This window comes from Fistularia commersonii, chromosome 20 (genome assembly GCF_037954325.1).
Source record: "Fistularia commersonii isolate RoL2024-O1a breed Wild chromosome 20, RoL_Fcom_v1.0, whole genome shotgun sequence".
NCBI lineage: Eukaryota > Metazoa > Chordata > Actinopteri > Syngnathiformes > Fistulariidae > Fistularia > Fistularia commersonii.
This window is the reverse complement of record NC_141303.1, coordinates 14,644,781-14,661,962: the sequence shown is the minus strand read 5'-3', so window position 1 is coordinate 14,661,962 and position 17,182 is coordinate 14,644,781. Positions and strand designations below refer to the sequence as shown.

The 17,182-nt window shown below is 48.4% G+C and overlaps 1 protein-coding gene across 2 annotated transcripts; it reads right to left on the bottom strand.

Moving 5' to 3' along the window:
- Positions 1 to 157: 157 nt before the first annotated feature.
- LOC147223071 (alpha-1,6-mannosyl-glycoprotein 2-beta-N-acetylglucosaminyltransferase) lies at positions 158 to 16,565 on the bottom strand. 2 transcript variants are annotated; one of them, XM_086167076.1, is made up of 2 exons: positions 16,126 to 16,565; positions 158 to 3,222 (listed from the first exon to the last, which is right to left on the bottom strand). In XM_086167076.1, exon 2 carries the CDS (start codon positions 3,058 to 3,060, stop codon positions 1,816 to 1,818), a length of 1,245 nt encoding a protein of 414 aa, XP_086023202.1. In that variant the 5' UTR covers positions 3,061 to 3,222; positions 16,126 to 16,565; the 3' UTR covers positions 158 to 1,815. The 2 variants fall into 2 exon arrangements, with proteins under 2 accessions (XP_086023202.1, XP_086023203.1); XM_086167077.1 differs by lacking the exon at positions 16,126 to 16,565 and adding an exon at positions 3,309 to 3,498.
- Positions 16,566 to 17,182: the final 617 nt, after the last annotated feature.

The window sequence follows — 17,182 nt, the reverse complement described above, 5'->3', positions numbered from 1 at the left end:
AATCTGCAAAATGATATGTGGTTGTCTTTTTTAATGTAAATGACAGTCTTGTGATTGAAAATTCCTACAGAAAAATAACAATCGACGAGTTTATGTAAGTATATTAACAAAGTAACACATCTGTTATATTTGTGCAAAACATAATAGTCTCCATACGGATATATATGTATATATATACTATGTTATGATCCATCCCATTTGCCCAGGGATGTCAATATATAGGGCCTGTGATAACAATCAGTTCCAGAAAGCAGCACAGAAATGAAAATGACATTTTATTTATTTTGTTTCAAATTGTTTCCCATGATAAGCTGAAGAAGAACAGAGAAAAAACAAAGAGTAAAACCGCCAGCCTTCCCAGCTGAGGCATTGTGAAACATACAAATTCATTTTCACAGTTTTCACATTTTTAAAGAACCTCTTTTCCTATTTCGTTGCTTGCGCTCAACACATTCTGCATGTCTGTTTATTAAAACATTCATTTCGCTGATGCACATCCACAAAAGCATTTTGAAGTCTGACACACACAAGTTGGGACATATTGAGACCACAGAATAAACTCCACATAAAATTGCACCCAAAGTTTGGCAAGTATTTTAGGTGCTGTAATGGCAAAAAACTTCAAAAGATCAAAAGGCACTTTTGGTTCAAGGCATTTCACATCGTTAAAAGGCAAAAAGAAAACATTTAAAAATTCCGACATGCTCCCGAATAGAATCTAGAAAATGGAAAATTGACACTTTGCTTAAAAAAAAAAACTTCTGTTATAATACCCTATGGAAATGCACATGAATGCACTCAATGATTTGCAGTTAAATCTCAACATGGCCCTTCATCAAAGAGGCTGCAAATATTGGAATGCAGAATAACTAAGTGCTGATCCTGATGGGTGCGTAGCAACAGCTTGTCTTTTACAAGACACAAGCCGCCCCCGCCTTTAGACAGTGAATTGACGTGACACGAGTAAAACAAACAAACAGCCTTGTGACAACTGGAAACCAGTCCAGGTTGTACCCAGTCCCCCAACATAAGCTGGGATTGGCTCCAGCCCACCGCAACCCTGTGTTCAGGATCAGCGGTAGAGATTTAATGAATAAATAAGGCCGCCTATTATTATCGCACAGAGATGCAGTCGCTACTCTTCTTTTTGAATCCCCAAGACATCGTCAAACAGATTGGAATTAAGGCAAATGTACCCATTTGAGTAGAAGTTACACGGGAAACTTGTACAACAAGCATCCTGTGCTGCCGTCTCAGGCAAAGGCACCAAGGTATTTAGGAATTATTTTCCATTCGGGTTTGCGGTTGATACTTTGGATGTAGAACAGAGCGACGAGGCCTGCTTTGAGCGTGCCATCTCAGAAACAGAATACACGAGTAGGGACTGCAGAAGATGAGATCTTTGTGTTTTCAGTTGTTTTCTGAGGCACACCTAGTGACAAGCTGCAGCCTCTGAACTCCTCAGAGGTCTAATCTTCTGCAAATAGCCCCGTTGGTTAAAGACAACAGTTTAAAGTCCTTTGGCGTATTTGTTGCATAAACGTCAGCGCTGGCCCCTGCCAGCCTCCTCCCTGCTGTCAGCCTGTCTCTGGCGGCTGGAGGACCTTCTCCATCAACAGCCTGCTTCCATGACCTCAGGAAGTTTGGTTTAAAAGGTCAAGATAAGAGAAACGACTCTGCGAAACAATTCAAATAAATCACATATAACTCAAAATAAAGGTAATTTGGTTGAATTCTTTGTGCTCCATCCAGGTCTTGTCTTCTCCTGGTGGTTTTTCATCTCGGCCGTAAGCGGCCGTGGGTAAAAGGCGAAGTCTACAGCCGTTTGGCGTAGTTTTTGCACAGCGTGTGGTCCCGGACATCCCCCCAGCCGCCGTTCTTTATGTGCGGCTTGTGCTCCACCTCTTTAGCAGCACTGAGAACCAGACTCTCGGGAAACAGCGAGCTCTTGACCACCTGAAGAAGCAACTCGACCTTCTGCCAGACCTTCTCCGGCTGGCAGCTCCCCTCCTGGTGAAGCCCGCAGTCTCCGGTGTGAACGACCCGGGACCCCTCGGCCGCCAGGACTTTGAGGGGTTTGGATATGCAGGTCCCCGAGAGATGCTGCAGGGTCCAGTCCCAGTTGTAATCGTCGTAGGTGCAGAAGTCGTCGCTGCATCCCATCAGCTTGTAGTAGACCTCCCTGGAGATGGCCATGCCCATATTGTGTTGGGCCGACATCCAGCCGCTCGTCACCACTTTGTCGGTCAGTTTACTAAAATCCTCTGGGCTGTTGTGGTTCCCCAGAGCCAGCAGGTCGCAGTCCGGACACCTGCGGCTCCTGAACTCCGCCGCCAGCTTGTAGAAGTGGAAAAAGTCGGGCAGGACGTAGTTGTCCTCCTCCAAGAAGACGACGAAGCCGCCGTAGCCCTGAAGGGCTCGGACCCGCTCCCACACAAAGTGCAAGGTCCACCACCAGTGGTGTTTGGCCTGGGTGACCTGCGCCTCACGATAGTGCCCGTAGGAGTCCGGGTGGCGCGCGTTCAAGCAGCCCGCCTTCACGGCGCTGGCCGGGGACATGTTCCGGGAGCAGTCCCGCGGGCCCTGGCCCGGAAACACACCCGGATACAGCTGGGTGCTGAAGGGGAAGTAGATCTGCAGCGCTTTGCAGAAAGTCACCTCCCGCACAATGGCGTCTATTTCCTCCGAGAAGAAGTCGTGGCTGAACACCAACAGGAGGTCCTGGACCTCGGCGGCTTTCTGCAGCGACCAGATGAGCAGCCGCAGGTAGTCCGTCTTCTTGTGGACCTGGATGACCACGACCAGCTCTGGGTCCCCCGGGAACTTCTCCGCGTTATGGACTACCTGCCTGTAGTTGGCGCTGTACACGGAGCGGGTCAGCGCCGACAACGAGGTGAAGTCCAGCCCGGCCCCCGGGGGGCCCGGGGTCCCCGGTCGGGGGGCCACCCTGGCGTCGGACCCGGGCCGGATCAACACCAGGGCGGAGAGGAACAAAGTTCCCACCGCCACGGAGACGCACAGGAACGCCACCGCGTTCCGCCGCAGCAACCGGAACCTCATGTCTTCGCCGCGGATAACCGGAAGGCGTCCCGGAAGGCGACCACGTCCTACCGCGGCGGCTCTGTGCCGCTCCGACCGGCGCGTCCCGTCCTCCCGCTCCGTGGCCTCATCGCGGCGCGGCGCTTCCTCCTCGGTGATGTCAGCGGCCCCTGGTCCGATCACCTGTGGAGACACACCAAACCCCGTGTGTGTGTGTGTGTGTGTGAGAGAGAGAGAGAGAGAGAGAGCGAGCGAGAGTTATAGTCTACCCCGCTGCGTGTCACGACAAAGTTTCACTCCGGATGGGTGGGGGGTGCCACCTCCCACGGACACCTCACTGACTGACGTGTCCTTAGCAGCCAACTGTGGAAGGACGTGGGACTGCAAGACGAGCCAGCGTGCAGATGTGCGTGCGCGCGCGCGCGCGCGTGTGTGTGTCACAGTTCATAGTACACCATGCACGTTTGAAGACATGTGGAGGGGTTCTATCCGCCTTAACATGGGATGACCAGACGTGTGTTCCATTCCTGTCCAGACGGCGTGGGGTGGAAAAGTGGAAATGTTCGGCTTTCATTGTTTCTCACCGGATCATCAAACATGTTCCTAAAGTGACTTGCGCTTTGCGCAGGACATTACGATCCTGAGCAGCGCTGTTACCGTAACGGCGGCTGTGATTGCGCAACAGAATTTCCTCGTCTGTTGATGGACAGTCTCGAACAATAAAGCGATTATAATAGCTTATCAATTGCTAATAAAAAAGAACTGAATTTGTTGAACCCTCCGTGAGGGTCCACCATACCGCGGTGGAGGGGTTTGCGTGTCCCAGCGATCCTGGGAGCAATGTGGTCGGGGGCTTTATGCCCCTGGAAGGATCACCCAAGGTAAACCGGTCCCAGATTAGGTACCAGACAAAGTGGGGCTCAGAAGAAAATCATTGGACCCGGTTTTCCCTTCCCCAGACGTGGGTCAGCAGAGCTCTCCCCGGAGCCATGCAGGACGGGGCTCGGTGGCGAGCGCTTAGTGGCCTGGTCTTTACCCATGGGGCTCGGCCGGGCACGGGCCAAAAGAACGACACGGGTCCCTCTTCCCCTGGGCTCACCATCCACAGGAAGGGCCAAGGGGGTCAGGTGCAGTGTGAGCCGGGCGGTAGCCAGAGCGGGGGACCTTGGCAGTCCGATCCTAGGCTCTTGGGACATGGACGGTCACCTCTCTGGCAGGGAAGGAGCCCGAGGGATATACTAGACTAGATATTGTCAGACTCACCTTGATGCACAGTAAGGGGTCTGGACTCTTTTTCTTATTCTGGAGTTGCCCCCAATGAGAGGCTCTGGACAGGTGTGGACATATTGATTGCGCCCCATCTCGGCGCCTGCATGTTGGGGTTCAACCCAGTGGACGAGAGGGTAGCCTCCCTCCGCCTTCAGGAGGGGGGACGGGTTCTGACTGTTGTTTGTGGCTATGCACCCAACAACAGTTCAGTTTACCCACCCTTCTTGGGGCCCCTGGAGAGCGCTCCTACTGGGGACTCCCTCATTATACTGGGAGACTTCAACGCTCACAAGGGCAACAACAGTGCAACTTGGAAGGGCGTGATTGGGAGGAATGGTCCTCCTGATCTGAACCCAAGCTGTGTTATGCTATTGAACTCCGGTGCTCGTCACAGATTGTCCATAACAAACACCATGTTCAGGTATAAAGATACACTTGGCTATGTACACTTGGCACCAACATACCTTAGGCCACAGTTCTTTGATCAACCTTGCGGTCATATCGCTGGACTTGTGGCTGCATGTCCTGGACACTCAGGTGAGGAGAGGGGCGGAGCTGTCAGCTGATCACCACCTGGTGGTGATCTGGCTACAATGGTGGGGGACGATGCCGGTCAGACCTGGCAGACCCAAACATAACTCGAGGGTCTGCTGGGAACGTCTAGCAGTGTCTCCTGTCGGAAGATGTGTCAATTCCCACCTCCGGCAGAACTACAACCACGTCCCGAGGGAGGCGGGAGTCATTGAGTCCGAATGAGCCATGTTCTGTGCTTCCATTGTCGAGGAGGCAGACCAGAGCGGCGGCCATAAGACGGTCGGCGCCTGTATTGGCGGAAACCCTCGAACCTGCCGGTGAACTCTGGTGGTGAGGGATGCCATCAAACTGAAGAAGGAGTCCTATTGGGCCTTTCTGGCCTTTGGGGCTCTGGAGGCAGCTGACAGGTACCGGCAGGCCAAGCAGCATGCAGCTTCGATGGTTGCAGCGACAAAAATTCGAGCATGGGAGGAGTTCGGGGAGACAATGGAGGGCGGTTTCCGGTGGACGTCGAGGAGATTCTGGTCCACCATTCGGTGGCTCAGGAGAGAGAAGCAGTGTTCCGTCAACACTGTGCTCAGCAGAGCGGGGCGCTACTGACCTCAACTCAAGACATTGTAGATCGGTGGCAGGAATACTTCCGGGACCTCCTCAACCCTGTCGAAATGCCTTCCAATGAGGAAGCAGAGCCAGGGGACTCTGGAGTGGGCACACCTATTTCCGGGGCTGAAGTTGCTGAAGCAGTCAAAAAGCTTTTTATTAGCGGGGCTCCGAGGTCCACCCCGTGTTCCTCAAAGTTCAGGATGCTGTAGGACTGTCCTGGCTGACACACCTCTGCCGCATTGCGTGAATGTTGGGGACAATGCCGCTGGACTGGCAGACTGGGGTGGTGATCCCCCTTTTTGAAAGGGGGATCAGAGGGTGTGCTCTAACTACAGGGGGATCACACTCCTCAGCCTACCTTCTCTCCAAAACATCTAACATGTGCTGTTCCTCCGATAGACTCATTCCTGATCCTATCCATCCTGGTCACGGCCAAAGCAAACCTTAGCATCTTCATCTCTGCGACCTCTAGCTCTGGCTCCTGTCTTTTTGTCATTGTAACTGTTTCTAGTCCATACATAATCGCTGGTCTCACCATTGTCTTGCACATCTTTCCTTTCATTCTGGCTGATAGTCTTCTATCACATAGTACCCCTGACACTTTTCTCCACCCATTCCAACCTGCTTGGACCCGTCTCTTCACCTCTTCTCCACACTCTGCTGCTCTGGACTGTTGACCCCAAGTAGCTGAAATCCTCCAACTTCTTGATCTCCACTCCCTGTAGCCTCACTGTTCCACCTGAGTTCCTCTCATTCACACACATAAATTCTGTCTTGCTGCGACTAATTTTCATTCCTCTCCTTTCCAGAGCATACCTCCACCTCTCTAGATTTTCCTCAACCTTTTCTCTGCTCTCACTACAGATCACAATGTCATCTGCAAACATCATGGTCCATGGAGATTCCTGTCCAACCTTATCTGTCAGCCTGTCCATCACTACTGCAAACAAGAAGGGGCTCAGAGGTGATCCCTGATGGAGTCCCACCTTCACCTTGAACTTCTCTGTCTAACATACTTCTCTGCCACTCCAGATTTCCTCATACAATACTTCTCTGTTAGTGTTCTCAAAGCAAATACTGCACCTGTAGTACTCTTTCTAGCCATGAAGTCATACTGCTGTTCACAAATGCTGACTTCTGCTCTCAGTCTAGTTTCCACTACTCTTTCCCATAACTTCATTGCATAGCTCATCAACTTTATCCCTCTATAGTTGCAGCTGTTCTGCAAATCCCCTTCATTCTTAACAATGGGCACCATCACACTTCGTCTCCATTCTCTGAGCATCTTTTCACTCTCTAAGATCCTGTTGAAGAATCTAGTCAGAAACTCTACTGCAGCCTCTCCAAGACACTTCCACTCCTCCACAGGTATATCAACAGGACCAACTGCTTTTCCACTCTTCATCATCTTCAATGCCTTCCTCAGTCTGCTACTTTATGGTCCTCAATAGTCACTTCTTCTACCTTTGTCTCTCTTTCATTTTCCACATTTATCAGCTCTTCAAAGTACTCTCTCCATCTTCCCATCTTTCTTCTAGCATCTGTCAATACATTTCCCTTTCTATCCTTAATCACCCAGACCTGTTGTACATCCTTTCTCTCCCTATATCTCTCTGTTTCGCCAACCTGTATAGATCATTCTTTCCCTCCTTACTGTCCAACTGAGCTTACAATTCATCATACGGCCTTTGCTACCTCTATCTTTACCTTACATTGTATCTCCCTGTACTCCTGTCTGTTCTCTTCAGTCCTCTCAGTGTCCCACTTCTTTCTCTGTATACACTCCTGCACTTCCTCATTCCACCACCAAGTCTCCTTGTCTACTTTCCTTCCAGATGACACACCAAGCACTATTCTATCTGTCTCCCAGATAACACTAGCTGTTGTTGTCCAATCATCTGGAAGCTCTCCCTGACCAACTCCTCCCTGAAAACCATACAACACTCCTCCCTTTTCAGCTTCCACCACTTTGTCCTCTGCTCTGTCCTTGTCCTCTTCATCTTCCTTGTCACTAGAGTCATTCTACAAACCACCATGCTATGCTGTCTGCCAACACTCTCACCTACAGTCACTGATCTCTTTCAGGTTACCTCGTCTATGATGTACTCTACATGCGTGCTCCTACCTCCGCTCTCACAAGTTACCCTATGTTCCTGTCTTTTCTGGAAAAAAAGTGTTCACTAAAGCCGTTTCCATCCTTTTTGCAAAGTCTACCACCATCTGTCCCTCTGTGTTCCTATCCTGGACACCAGATCTGCTCTATTGCCTGCACCAACATGCCTATTAAAGTCCACACCAATTACCACGCTCTCATCTCTGGGGATATTCTGCATCACGTCATCTCACTCATTCCAGAACTTCTCCTTCTCCTTAAACACTCACATCCCACTATTAGGGCATAGCCACTAATAACATTGAGCATCACACCGTCAATTTTCGGTTTCCGACTCATAGGTCTACCTGACATTCTTTTCATCTCCAGAACATTCTGAACATTCTTGCCCTTCCTCTTCTTTCTCTGCTTCCGAACATGCCTTCCTTCTCTCCTTCTTTGACCTACAGTAGCCCAGTGTCCATTGGTTCCCTGTAGCTCATCGGAACCAATGGCGGTCGTTTTTAACTCGGGCCTCGACCGATCCGGTATGATCTGGTTATCATGATTGATTCGCATGTTTGGTTTTGGCAAAAGTTGTATGCCGGATGCCTTTCCTGACGCAACCCTCTGCATTTATCTGGGCCTGGGACCGGCTCAGGGTGGCCCGTGCCGCCCTGACACTAAAATGACACATCCTAGATCTGAATGAATTACTATTATTAAATACTTTGTTTTTTACGTAGATGAATGTGCTGCCAACCAAATCACACAAAAATGATCAATGGAAATCACATTTATTAACCCATGGAGTTCTGGAATTGGAGACGTGCTCCAAATTAAAGTGGAGGTATATATGTCTATACATATATATATATACATATGTGTGTGTGTGTGTGTGTGTGTGTATATGTGTATATATATATATATCACTTTGTCAATATTTTGGTTTTTAGTTTTTTTCCTTTTAAATGTGTATTTTGTCTCTATGAATATGTCTGTATTGTGTCCTTGAGTGTTGAGTAAGGCGTCCTAAGTAAAATGTATTACTATTTCATAGAGTCGTCCAACTTTTCACCCTCTCATTCTCACATTAACAATGGACAATGCAGGGTCTCCAGTGGACGTCCTGCATGGTTTTAGACTGTGAGAGGAACCTGGAGAACCTCGAACGTGGAGACTCTACGCAGAGGCCCCCCTATCGGCATTGTGATTTGCCAGTTTGGGGTGAACCCCGCCTCACGGCCAATGGCAGCTGGCGTAGGCTCCCCCCCAGAACCCCGACTGCCAAAAAAAGGGGGTGTGGATGACGAATGGGTGAATGGGATGGAGCTCACATGTGAATGACCAGCAGATGTCAGTGTTTCCCAATGAGAGGGTGAAGGGGGGGGGGCGGACTTGGGGGGGGCATTGAGGTCTGATGGACGAGGGAGGAGCCGCTATCAGGTGAGGATTGATGATTACCAAAGCAAACTCAAGAACAACAAGAACAACCAAAAATAACAGAAAACAACATTTTTTCTTCTTCTTCTTCTTCTTCTTCTTCTTCTTCTTCTTCTTCTTCTTCTTCTTCTTCTTCTTCTTCTTTCGGTTTTTCCCTTCAAGGGTCTCCACAGTGAATCAACCTTCTCCATCTAACCTTATTCTCTGTATCCTCCTCCCTCACACCAACTACCTTCATATCTTCTCTCTCTACGTCCATAAATCTTCTCCTTGGTCTTTCTCCAGACCTCCAATCCCAGCATCTGTCAACCAATAAATTCACTCTCCCTCCTCATACATGACCCAACTGTCCCAGTCTGGCTTCTCTGACCTGTCCAAAACCTCTAACATGTGTTGCTCCTCTAGAGGACAAATACTCAAAGCATTTAAAGATGAATTACTTTATCATGGATTTTGTAATTCTATCGTTTTTTGTTTTTTTTTTGATACATATACTTATATATATATATATATATATATATATATATGTATACATATACCGTAATTTCCGGACTATTGAGCGCACCTCAATATAAGAGAAGAGAGAACTTTATTTATCCCGAGGAAATTGTTGTGCCAGAGTTTCAAGTAAAAACATAACAGTAATAGATAATAGTAGAAAGGAAGAAGAACAAGAAATACAATGAAATATGGATATAAGCCGCACCGGCCAGCCGATCGCTATCTCGGGCTTCCTCCTGCGCAATTAAATCGTCAATGTAGTCTTCTTCGGTGTCGGAGTCGAACGGACTCAGAATTTCCCGGTCATTTCATCGGTCTGATGTGACGAGGATAAATGTTTTAGCTTCGTGAAGCTCGTTAGCCCCCCCAAAAAAGTCCATATATTAGCCAAAGTGTTGTTTATGTGAAAAAAGTCGCGGCTTATCGTCCGGAAATTACAGTATACATATATCATTCATATATATATATATATACACACACCAGACTTGGCTGTGCAAATCTAGCTTGCAGCAGAGGGTGCACAGGGAAGAATTAACCAGCGTCCAAATATGAGAATAGTTGGAACGCCAGGGCTTTTCTCCAAGACCAACACGCGTTCATCCCCCTGTTATACAACAGCGATCATTACATATCTGAGGCGCACACCGTTGAAATCATCACACACACACACGTCTCCTTTTTTGTCTGCCAGTATGAAAAGTACAGCATGTCCTCCTCCACCCGGCCAAGAAATGTGGAAGCAATCAGTGTTGCACTGGAGGAGGCAGATGCTGTGACACTTCCTAGGAAAAAACCCTTGCGCTATCAGGCTATTTAATTCTGCGTAATGTTATAATGGGATTTTTCACAAATATTTGAAGAAAGTCGAGGGGTTTCTTCAAACAGAAGAATCCAAACTTCTTTGTTGAGCTTTGCAGCAGATGTTGCTGCAGGATTTGTCACTGTCTGGGTGACAGCTGGATACGAGCACGGCCCCCGGGGGTGATGCTCTTCCCCGAGGTCATCGAGAAGCCACGGCTTGTTTCGGCTCCTCACAGCAAGAAGGTCCTCGGTTGGATTCCGGACATTTCCGTGGAAGTACTTCTGACTTTATTTCATATTAGAATCTCTAACTATCATTCTAAACTGTAAATGTAAATGATTCTTGCATGTCTTCCATCGTCATGTCAGGAGCTTCCACAGCTGCAGTTATACCTCCAGGCCGCTGCTGCCCACGGAGTTTTGTGTTCAGTGTGTGTGTGTGTCGACCGGCGCAGTGCTCGGCGCTAGCTGAGGTGCGGAGGCCATGCAGCAGGCCAGAGCGTTAAGTGAAGAGACGGAAACGTGGCGAGGAGATGGAAGGAGAACTCTGGAGATGAGAGAATGGCAAACAGGAGATGGACCGTTGCGAACGCAAAATAGCGAAGATTACTGGGGGCTCGTTTCGGAAAGTTGTGGTTCGATGTCAAGCTGCGAGGGGATGGGAGGTTTTTGGAGGTGAAGATCATCGACCATATATGGTAACACCTCTCAGCTGGGGTTGAACTTGTTGTGCTGTTAGTTTAGTTCTTGCGGGCCGTGCTGTTCAGCTAAAAACAAAACACAGCGGAATCAGAATACACTCTCCTGGGCAAGGATCTGCTGAAGGTGTGGAAAACATCTCTGGGGGATTAGTTCAACTTACCAATCATGAAGAAGGGTTCTTCCCCGTTATAAAAGATGATTAGCTCGAGGAATTTTTTTTACCAGCTGTTTTGAGTCAATTTTCAGAATCCGAGTATGGACAACAAATACTCCTCGTATATTGTAAAAATCTAAACAAATGATGCAAGATGATGACTCACGGAGATGTTGGATGACGGCAGCGATCGGAGGCTGAAGATTAAACACAGTAAATGAAATGTTGGGACTGCGGTATTCCTGCGTCCTCAGAAGGAAAATGTTGAAATTGGGGTTTGCCATGTTTTATTGCGCCCACAAGGCCGTCGGGTTGGTTGATCCTGACAAATAAGTTTGTGTAAAGTTGGAACTTCCGACGTAGTCCACAGTATCAGTGATGGACAAGTTAGCATGAGCTAGATGCTTCTCAGTTTGATCGGGCACAAGTTCTCCGTCCAAAGCCCTCCCCGACACAGCCCAGTATCAGCAGTTGATTTTCGAGTCCAGCTGTCTGGCGACCCGTGACCAGGATTCGGGCTTGGGACCAATTCAAGGAAAACTCTGGCCTGTTTTTTCCCCCTTGGGCTGCGCTAGCTCCTGATAACCCCGTTCACATCCAACATGGGGCAGATCAGGGCCAAACTCTGTCACCATTGTTGATGCAGAGCCACAGAAGCTCCCTGGATAAGTTATAAACACATTTTTTGGATCATCCGGTTGCCGCAAGAGGCTTAAACGACAAGAACCAGGAACCCCCTTGTTTGAAGGCGTGATGCCAACCACTGCACTGCCATGCCAAGCCAAGCTTCCACATACATCTAGGTTCTGGAAAAGCTTGGACATTCATGTAGGTCTCCTTCACAACAGGCGAAAGAGCCCCAAGTCTGACAGCGTCTTAGGTCTTGGCATGAGGCTCACATTATGAGGGCTCGCACAACGGAAGCTCCGCATCTGGTTTTAGTCCCCTTGACTCACGCTGAGGGTCTCCAGGATTCCAAGCGCCGAACAGACCGGCCTTTCTCCACTTTCCAGTGCAGCAGCTGACTGGCAGAGAGGGTTGGAGCTGCAGCCAAACGCCCTGAGTCACAGAGGGAAGGAATGTTTGTGTAATTTTGGACCGTGAAGATCGTCACAGGACAGAGGTGGATATTCGAGGTTTTAGAGAATTTCTGCTTCTCCAAACACGGACACTTGCAGAAACAAACAGGCAAATGGATTGTTTTGAAGCTGCACTCAAACTGTTTGTATATCTGGAGTGGTTTTTTTTGCCTTTGAATTGATGCAGCCTTCTTCTGAAAGCTACTTTGTCAACAAGTAGCTTGATTTAGCAAGCCTTGCGAGATATCCTCAAAATTCAGGAATCCCAGAAGTGACTAGTTACTGAGGCATCACAGCACTTCCACCTCACAGCCAGAAGGTCCCTGGTTGGATTTCCACCAGAGGCCTTCCTGTGTGGAGTCTCCATGTTCTCCCCATGTCTGCCTTGGGTCCCTCAGGGTTCTCTGGGTTCCTCGAACAGTCCAAACACACGATGGAGGTCCATTAGAGACCCTGAATTTTCCAGACATGTGAATGGTTGTATGTCTCTCATGAATGGATGAGTCTCTATCCCTTTCCAAGAACCTGTTCTCTGAATGAAACCATCACAGATCAGCCATGAGCAGCAGGCAACCTCCCAGCAACTGCAGGGGGCAGGTAAGAGGTAAGTGTCTTGCTCGAAAGCACTTTAATAATTAAGGAGGAGACGGGGAATTGAACCATCCATATTTAGCTTGAGGACGACTGTCCATTTGGATCCCAACGCCTCAGTGAATCTGCCGGTGGTGGTACTTTCTAACAGTTTTTCCCTTTTTCTGAACAGCCCTTGAGACACAGATGCGGAAAATGAGTCAAAGCGCCGGTTGAACTCCAGTGGCGAGGATTCAGCTCCCGTAAATACATCTGGCGGGAGTATACTCGCTTTCCATATGCTGTCCCTCTGATGCGCTCATTCCCAATCCTCTCCATCCTCCTCCTCACTCCCAAACAGGAACCTCCACATCTCCATCTCTGCTGCCTGCAGCTCTGCCTCCTGTCTTCTCCCCGATGTCTCCGAACCAGCCACCATGGCTGCTCTTTACCCTTTCATCACCCCTGACACTTTTCTCCATCTGTTCCGACTTCCACGCAGGAGAATTCATCACGTCTTCTCCCCGGTCTAGATTGCTCTGGATTCTTTAACCTCAGTGCGGTCCATCCGATACCACATCAAAATTCCATACACCGTCTAGACGTGGACATGTCATGTTCCCGCTGGTTGTCCCCAGATGTTCCCAAATAAATGACATGATGTTCGGCACTTGGTTTGTTGTGACTGTAAAGGGAAACATCAACGTTGGATTTCTTTTTCCCCCAAAGCAAATGAAGAGCTACAAGTTTAAAAAACAAGTCTGGTAAAGATCACGCTACTTTCTGGAGTGACCACCGACGGCCGGGCATTGGTTAGCGTTTGGAGTTCACTTGAAGGTTTTGTCGGTTGCTCTGCGTATCTGAGGAATCCCAGTTTCGCCATCAGTTCTGGGAAATCCCGCTTCCCGTCCCCTTCGTCTGATTCCTCATCTGCCATTGACCCCCTGCTGTGTAGTCAGATCAGATTTATATCGCGTCCCTCACCGGTAGCAGATCTCTTCGCTCATCTGGTCTTCATTTCCATCCGTCCCTGGTGTTTATCCAGTCTATGTTAAAAAAAAAGCCCCAGACATTGGTTTTATGACTCCGAGGGAAAGTGATGAGCCACAGTCGGTCAAAAGTAACAACAGACGTGGGCGGCAGAGGAGCAGAAGGACCAGATAGCGCAGGTGTTTGCACAAAGGGAAGATTTAGAACCAGACTGGGAGTTATCACTTAGCGGAAAGTGGAGAAGCACATTTGGCAAGGAAGGGAATGGAAACATCAAACGAAGACGTCAAGCATCCTCAAACAAGATGAAGCAGAAAAACACGAGTTCAACAAGATAAACACGAAATAGCACGTCTATCTGGTTTCGGGTTCAACGTTTGATGACACAAGTACATCTGAACTTTTCTCCAAAAGAGGTCATCCAACAAATATCCACGGGTTCATTCAGTCATTATGAAAGGGAAAGGACCACGAGGCCACATGCAGACATCCAGCCTTTCACTCGCTCATTCGGGCGTCAGACGGAAACAACATTCACGGTGAAAAGGTTCACCCTGCATTCCCACGGCGGAGCCCTTCAGCTTTGAATCAGTGGTTATTGGATGATGAGATGATGGTAAATGGAAAGATTTCAGAGTGACTCCTGTTGTATAACAGAAGACTAACCCTGTTGTGGGGAGAGGGGGAAGTTAGCGACAAGGAGTTTGCTCCAAATCGTCTGCGGGCTGAATGACCCGCATTCCTGCCTGATTGAAGGAATGCCCTGTGATTACAGCCTTTATCCGGGGATTTATTCCGCTGAATGGAGCCGCTGCAGTCGCAGGCCGGTTTTGACCAGCTGCGTCTGTGCTTGCCGTGGAGGCCGCACGGTCGGGGGAAGACCTCTCTGACCTCCATCCTGGACGTCACGACCGATTGCCTTGCACGTCCCCAGTCAGGGGCCATGCAAAGAGGACTGTTCTACCCGCTAGCATCTGGAAGGGGGTTCTGCTCGGTGCAGGACCGTCATCAAACTGCTGAACTCTAAATGGACTACCGTATTTTCACAACTATAAGACGCACGTAAAAGTCTTAGATTTTCTTCAAAATGTGCGGCGCGCCCTATAGTGGGCCCCTGTGTGTGTTGTTGTAAGGCGGATGTAGTAGAGAACACCATGAGAAGGTTAACGGGGGAAGTGTGGGCGTTGATTGTAGATAAAAGAACAGATATGTGCGTTATGCACAACATTGTTGTTTTAACAATCCTAAAAATGGCAGAGGCATGCTTATGAAGCACAGTTTAAACTGAAGGCCATCAGCTATGCGGAGAACGTGGAAATCGAGCAGCCGTGAGAGAATTTAAGATTAAAGAATCGATGGTTTGCAAGTGGAAGAAGCTGGAGAACGAGCTCCGACGGGTCAAGAAGATGCAGCTGAGTTTCCGCGGACATAAGGCGAGGTGTCCCGAGTTGGAGGAAAGACTCGAGCAGTGGATCATCGAGCAAAGAACGAGTGTGAACCGATAAGAGTAAGGCTGTGAGCAGCTTGGGAGCAATGGATGACCGATGGAGATTACAGTTTCACTAAGAGTGGAAGGCAGCGCCGGGCGAGTTACGCCACAATTTGCGAATGGATTGTAGATACTTGGGCTGACGTGTCTGCGGGCACTGTTGTTCGAGCTTTCGCAAAAGCCGGCATCATTTCCGAGGAGCCGCACGGCACGGAAAGCCACTCTGACAGTGAAGAAAGTGAACCTGGCACGTTTGATGGAGATTTAGCGCAGCTGTTCAAATCAGAAACAGAGGATGAGGACTTCCATGGGTTCGATTGATGACGATTACCGGTAAAAAAATGTGAATACCAAACTCGGTTTTGCTCCCGCTCTATTTTTAAATACACACACTTGTATGCTTGTGTGTGTTGTTGTTGTAAGGCGGGAAGTGTGGGTGTGGATTGTATATAAAACCCGAGCCCTATAATCAGGTGCGCCTTATGTGTGTGTTAAATACAGTAATGGCACACATAACTGAGACTGCGCGTTTTAGTACGGTGCGCCTTACGGTCATGAAAATACGGTACTCTGCTGATACTGGAAACTGAGTTCTTCGTCTAGATAGCTGCACTCCCACATACTTACTACTCACACTCACATACTACTAAGCGGTGACGTGCGCTGAGGTTCATGGCTGGTGAGGCACTGATGTCATCACAGTCGGATTTACAAATATATGAGCCCTACAGAGTAGCTTATTCACCATTTTATTGGCAGCCGTTAACGTGTTTTGATTAAAATATCATATCAGCATTCTTTGCATATACAAATTGTAGCATAGAAAAAAAGCACATTTAAAAACGTTATTATCTCTTACCTTTACTTACAAATGAAGTCCAGCTCCTTCTGAAGAAAAGCATCGATAACTCGCTTGTAGAAGTCTACTTATCTTTCTTCAGTTTTAAAAGTCTCTCTGTCTCAATGGAAATTGCTGGCGATGAAGACAGTCGTCCTTGATCGTCCCTGTTCTGACTGTATGTTTTGAGTCTTTTCGGTGCCGAAAATGAGCGCTCCATCATAGCCGGATCAGTGACCACCGGCCGGAGCAACTTTGTCGCCTCAGGAACAGTTCCCATCCTTCTGGGCAAAAAGTGGAGAAGCTGCCATAGATATTTGCATTCATCCCTCACCGTTTGTGAGCTATGTAGTCCGATGAGATCCACGCCAAAGAATTTGGCATATCTCGAAAGGCTCTGCAGCTGTAGCGTCACCAAAATCTTGTGACATTTCACGCAGTCCACCAAACCAAGGAAAGCCAGCTCACCAAAATGATCAAACCTGACCTTCATTTGACAGTTTATGTTTTCCAGAATCTTGCAGAACACTCGTTTTCGTTGTAACGTAATCGACTGTCTGTCTCCACTCTCTGTCAGGCCCAGTACGCTGCATTTCTGTTCGAATCGGTCACAGAAACTGTCAAACTTAAGTCTCATACGCTCGAGAGCTGTCCACAGCACTCTATAAGGGCATCAGTTTCATTGAGAATGTCCTCATACGGCATGAGGAGAAAGCATGTCGATGCTTTTGACAGCCGCCGATCGCATCCTGCCGCCATCATCAGCGTCTCATTATCCCAGCAGTCAGAATTTACCATAATAACATGAAATAACGTGAGCAGATCATTTTGGTGCATGCTTATTGTCTGCAGCATCCTAGAGTTGAAGCTCCATCTAGTTGGTGCTGCCCTCGGTAAACGCCGCTTAACAACATCATCCAGCAAATGAGTGTATTTTGTTGACTTGCTGAAAAATGACGCTAGTCCCTCAGCTGTTTTAAAAAAACGTGCGACATTCGGGTAACAGTACCATACAGGCCATGAACTTGGCTTCGGGCACTTTTTCTTTAAAGAAAGAGAAGCTCAGCATCCTCATCTC

Excerpts from the sequence above, each read along its gene's own strand:
- LOC147223071 (XM_086167076.1), bottom strand. The coding sequence starts at position 3,060 with ATGAGGTTCCGGTTGCTGCGGCGGAACGCGGTGGCGTTCCTGTGCGTC.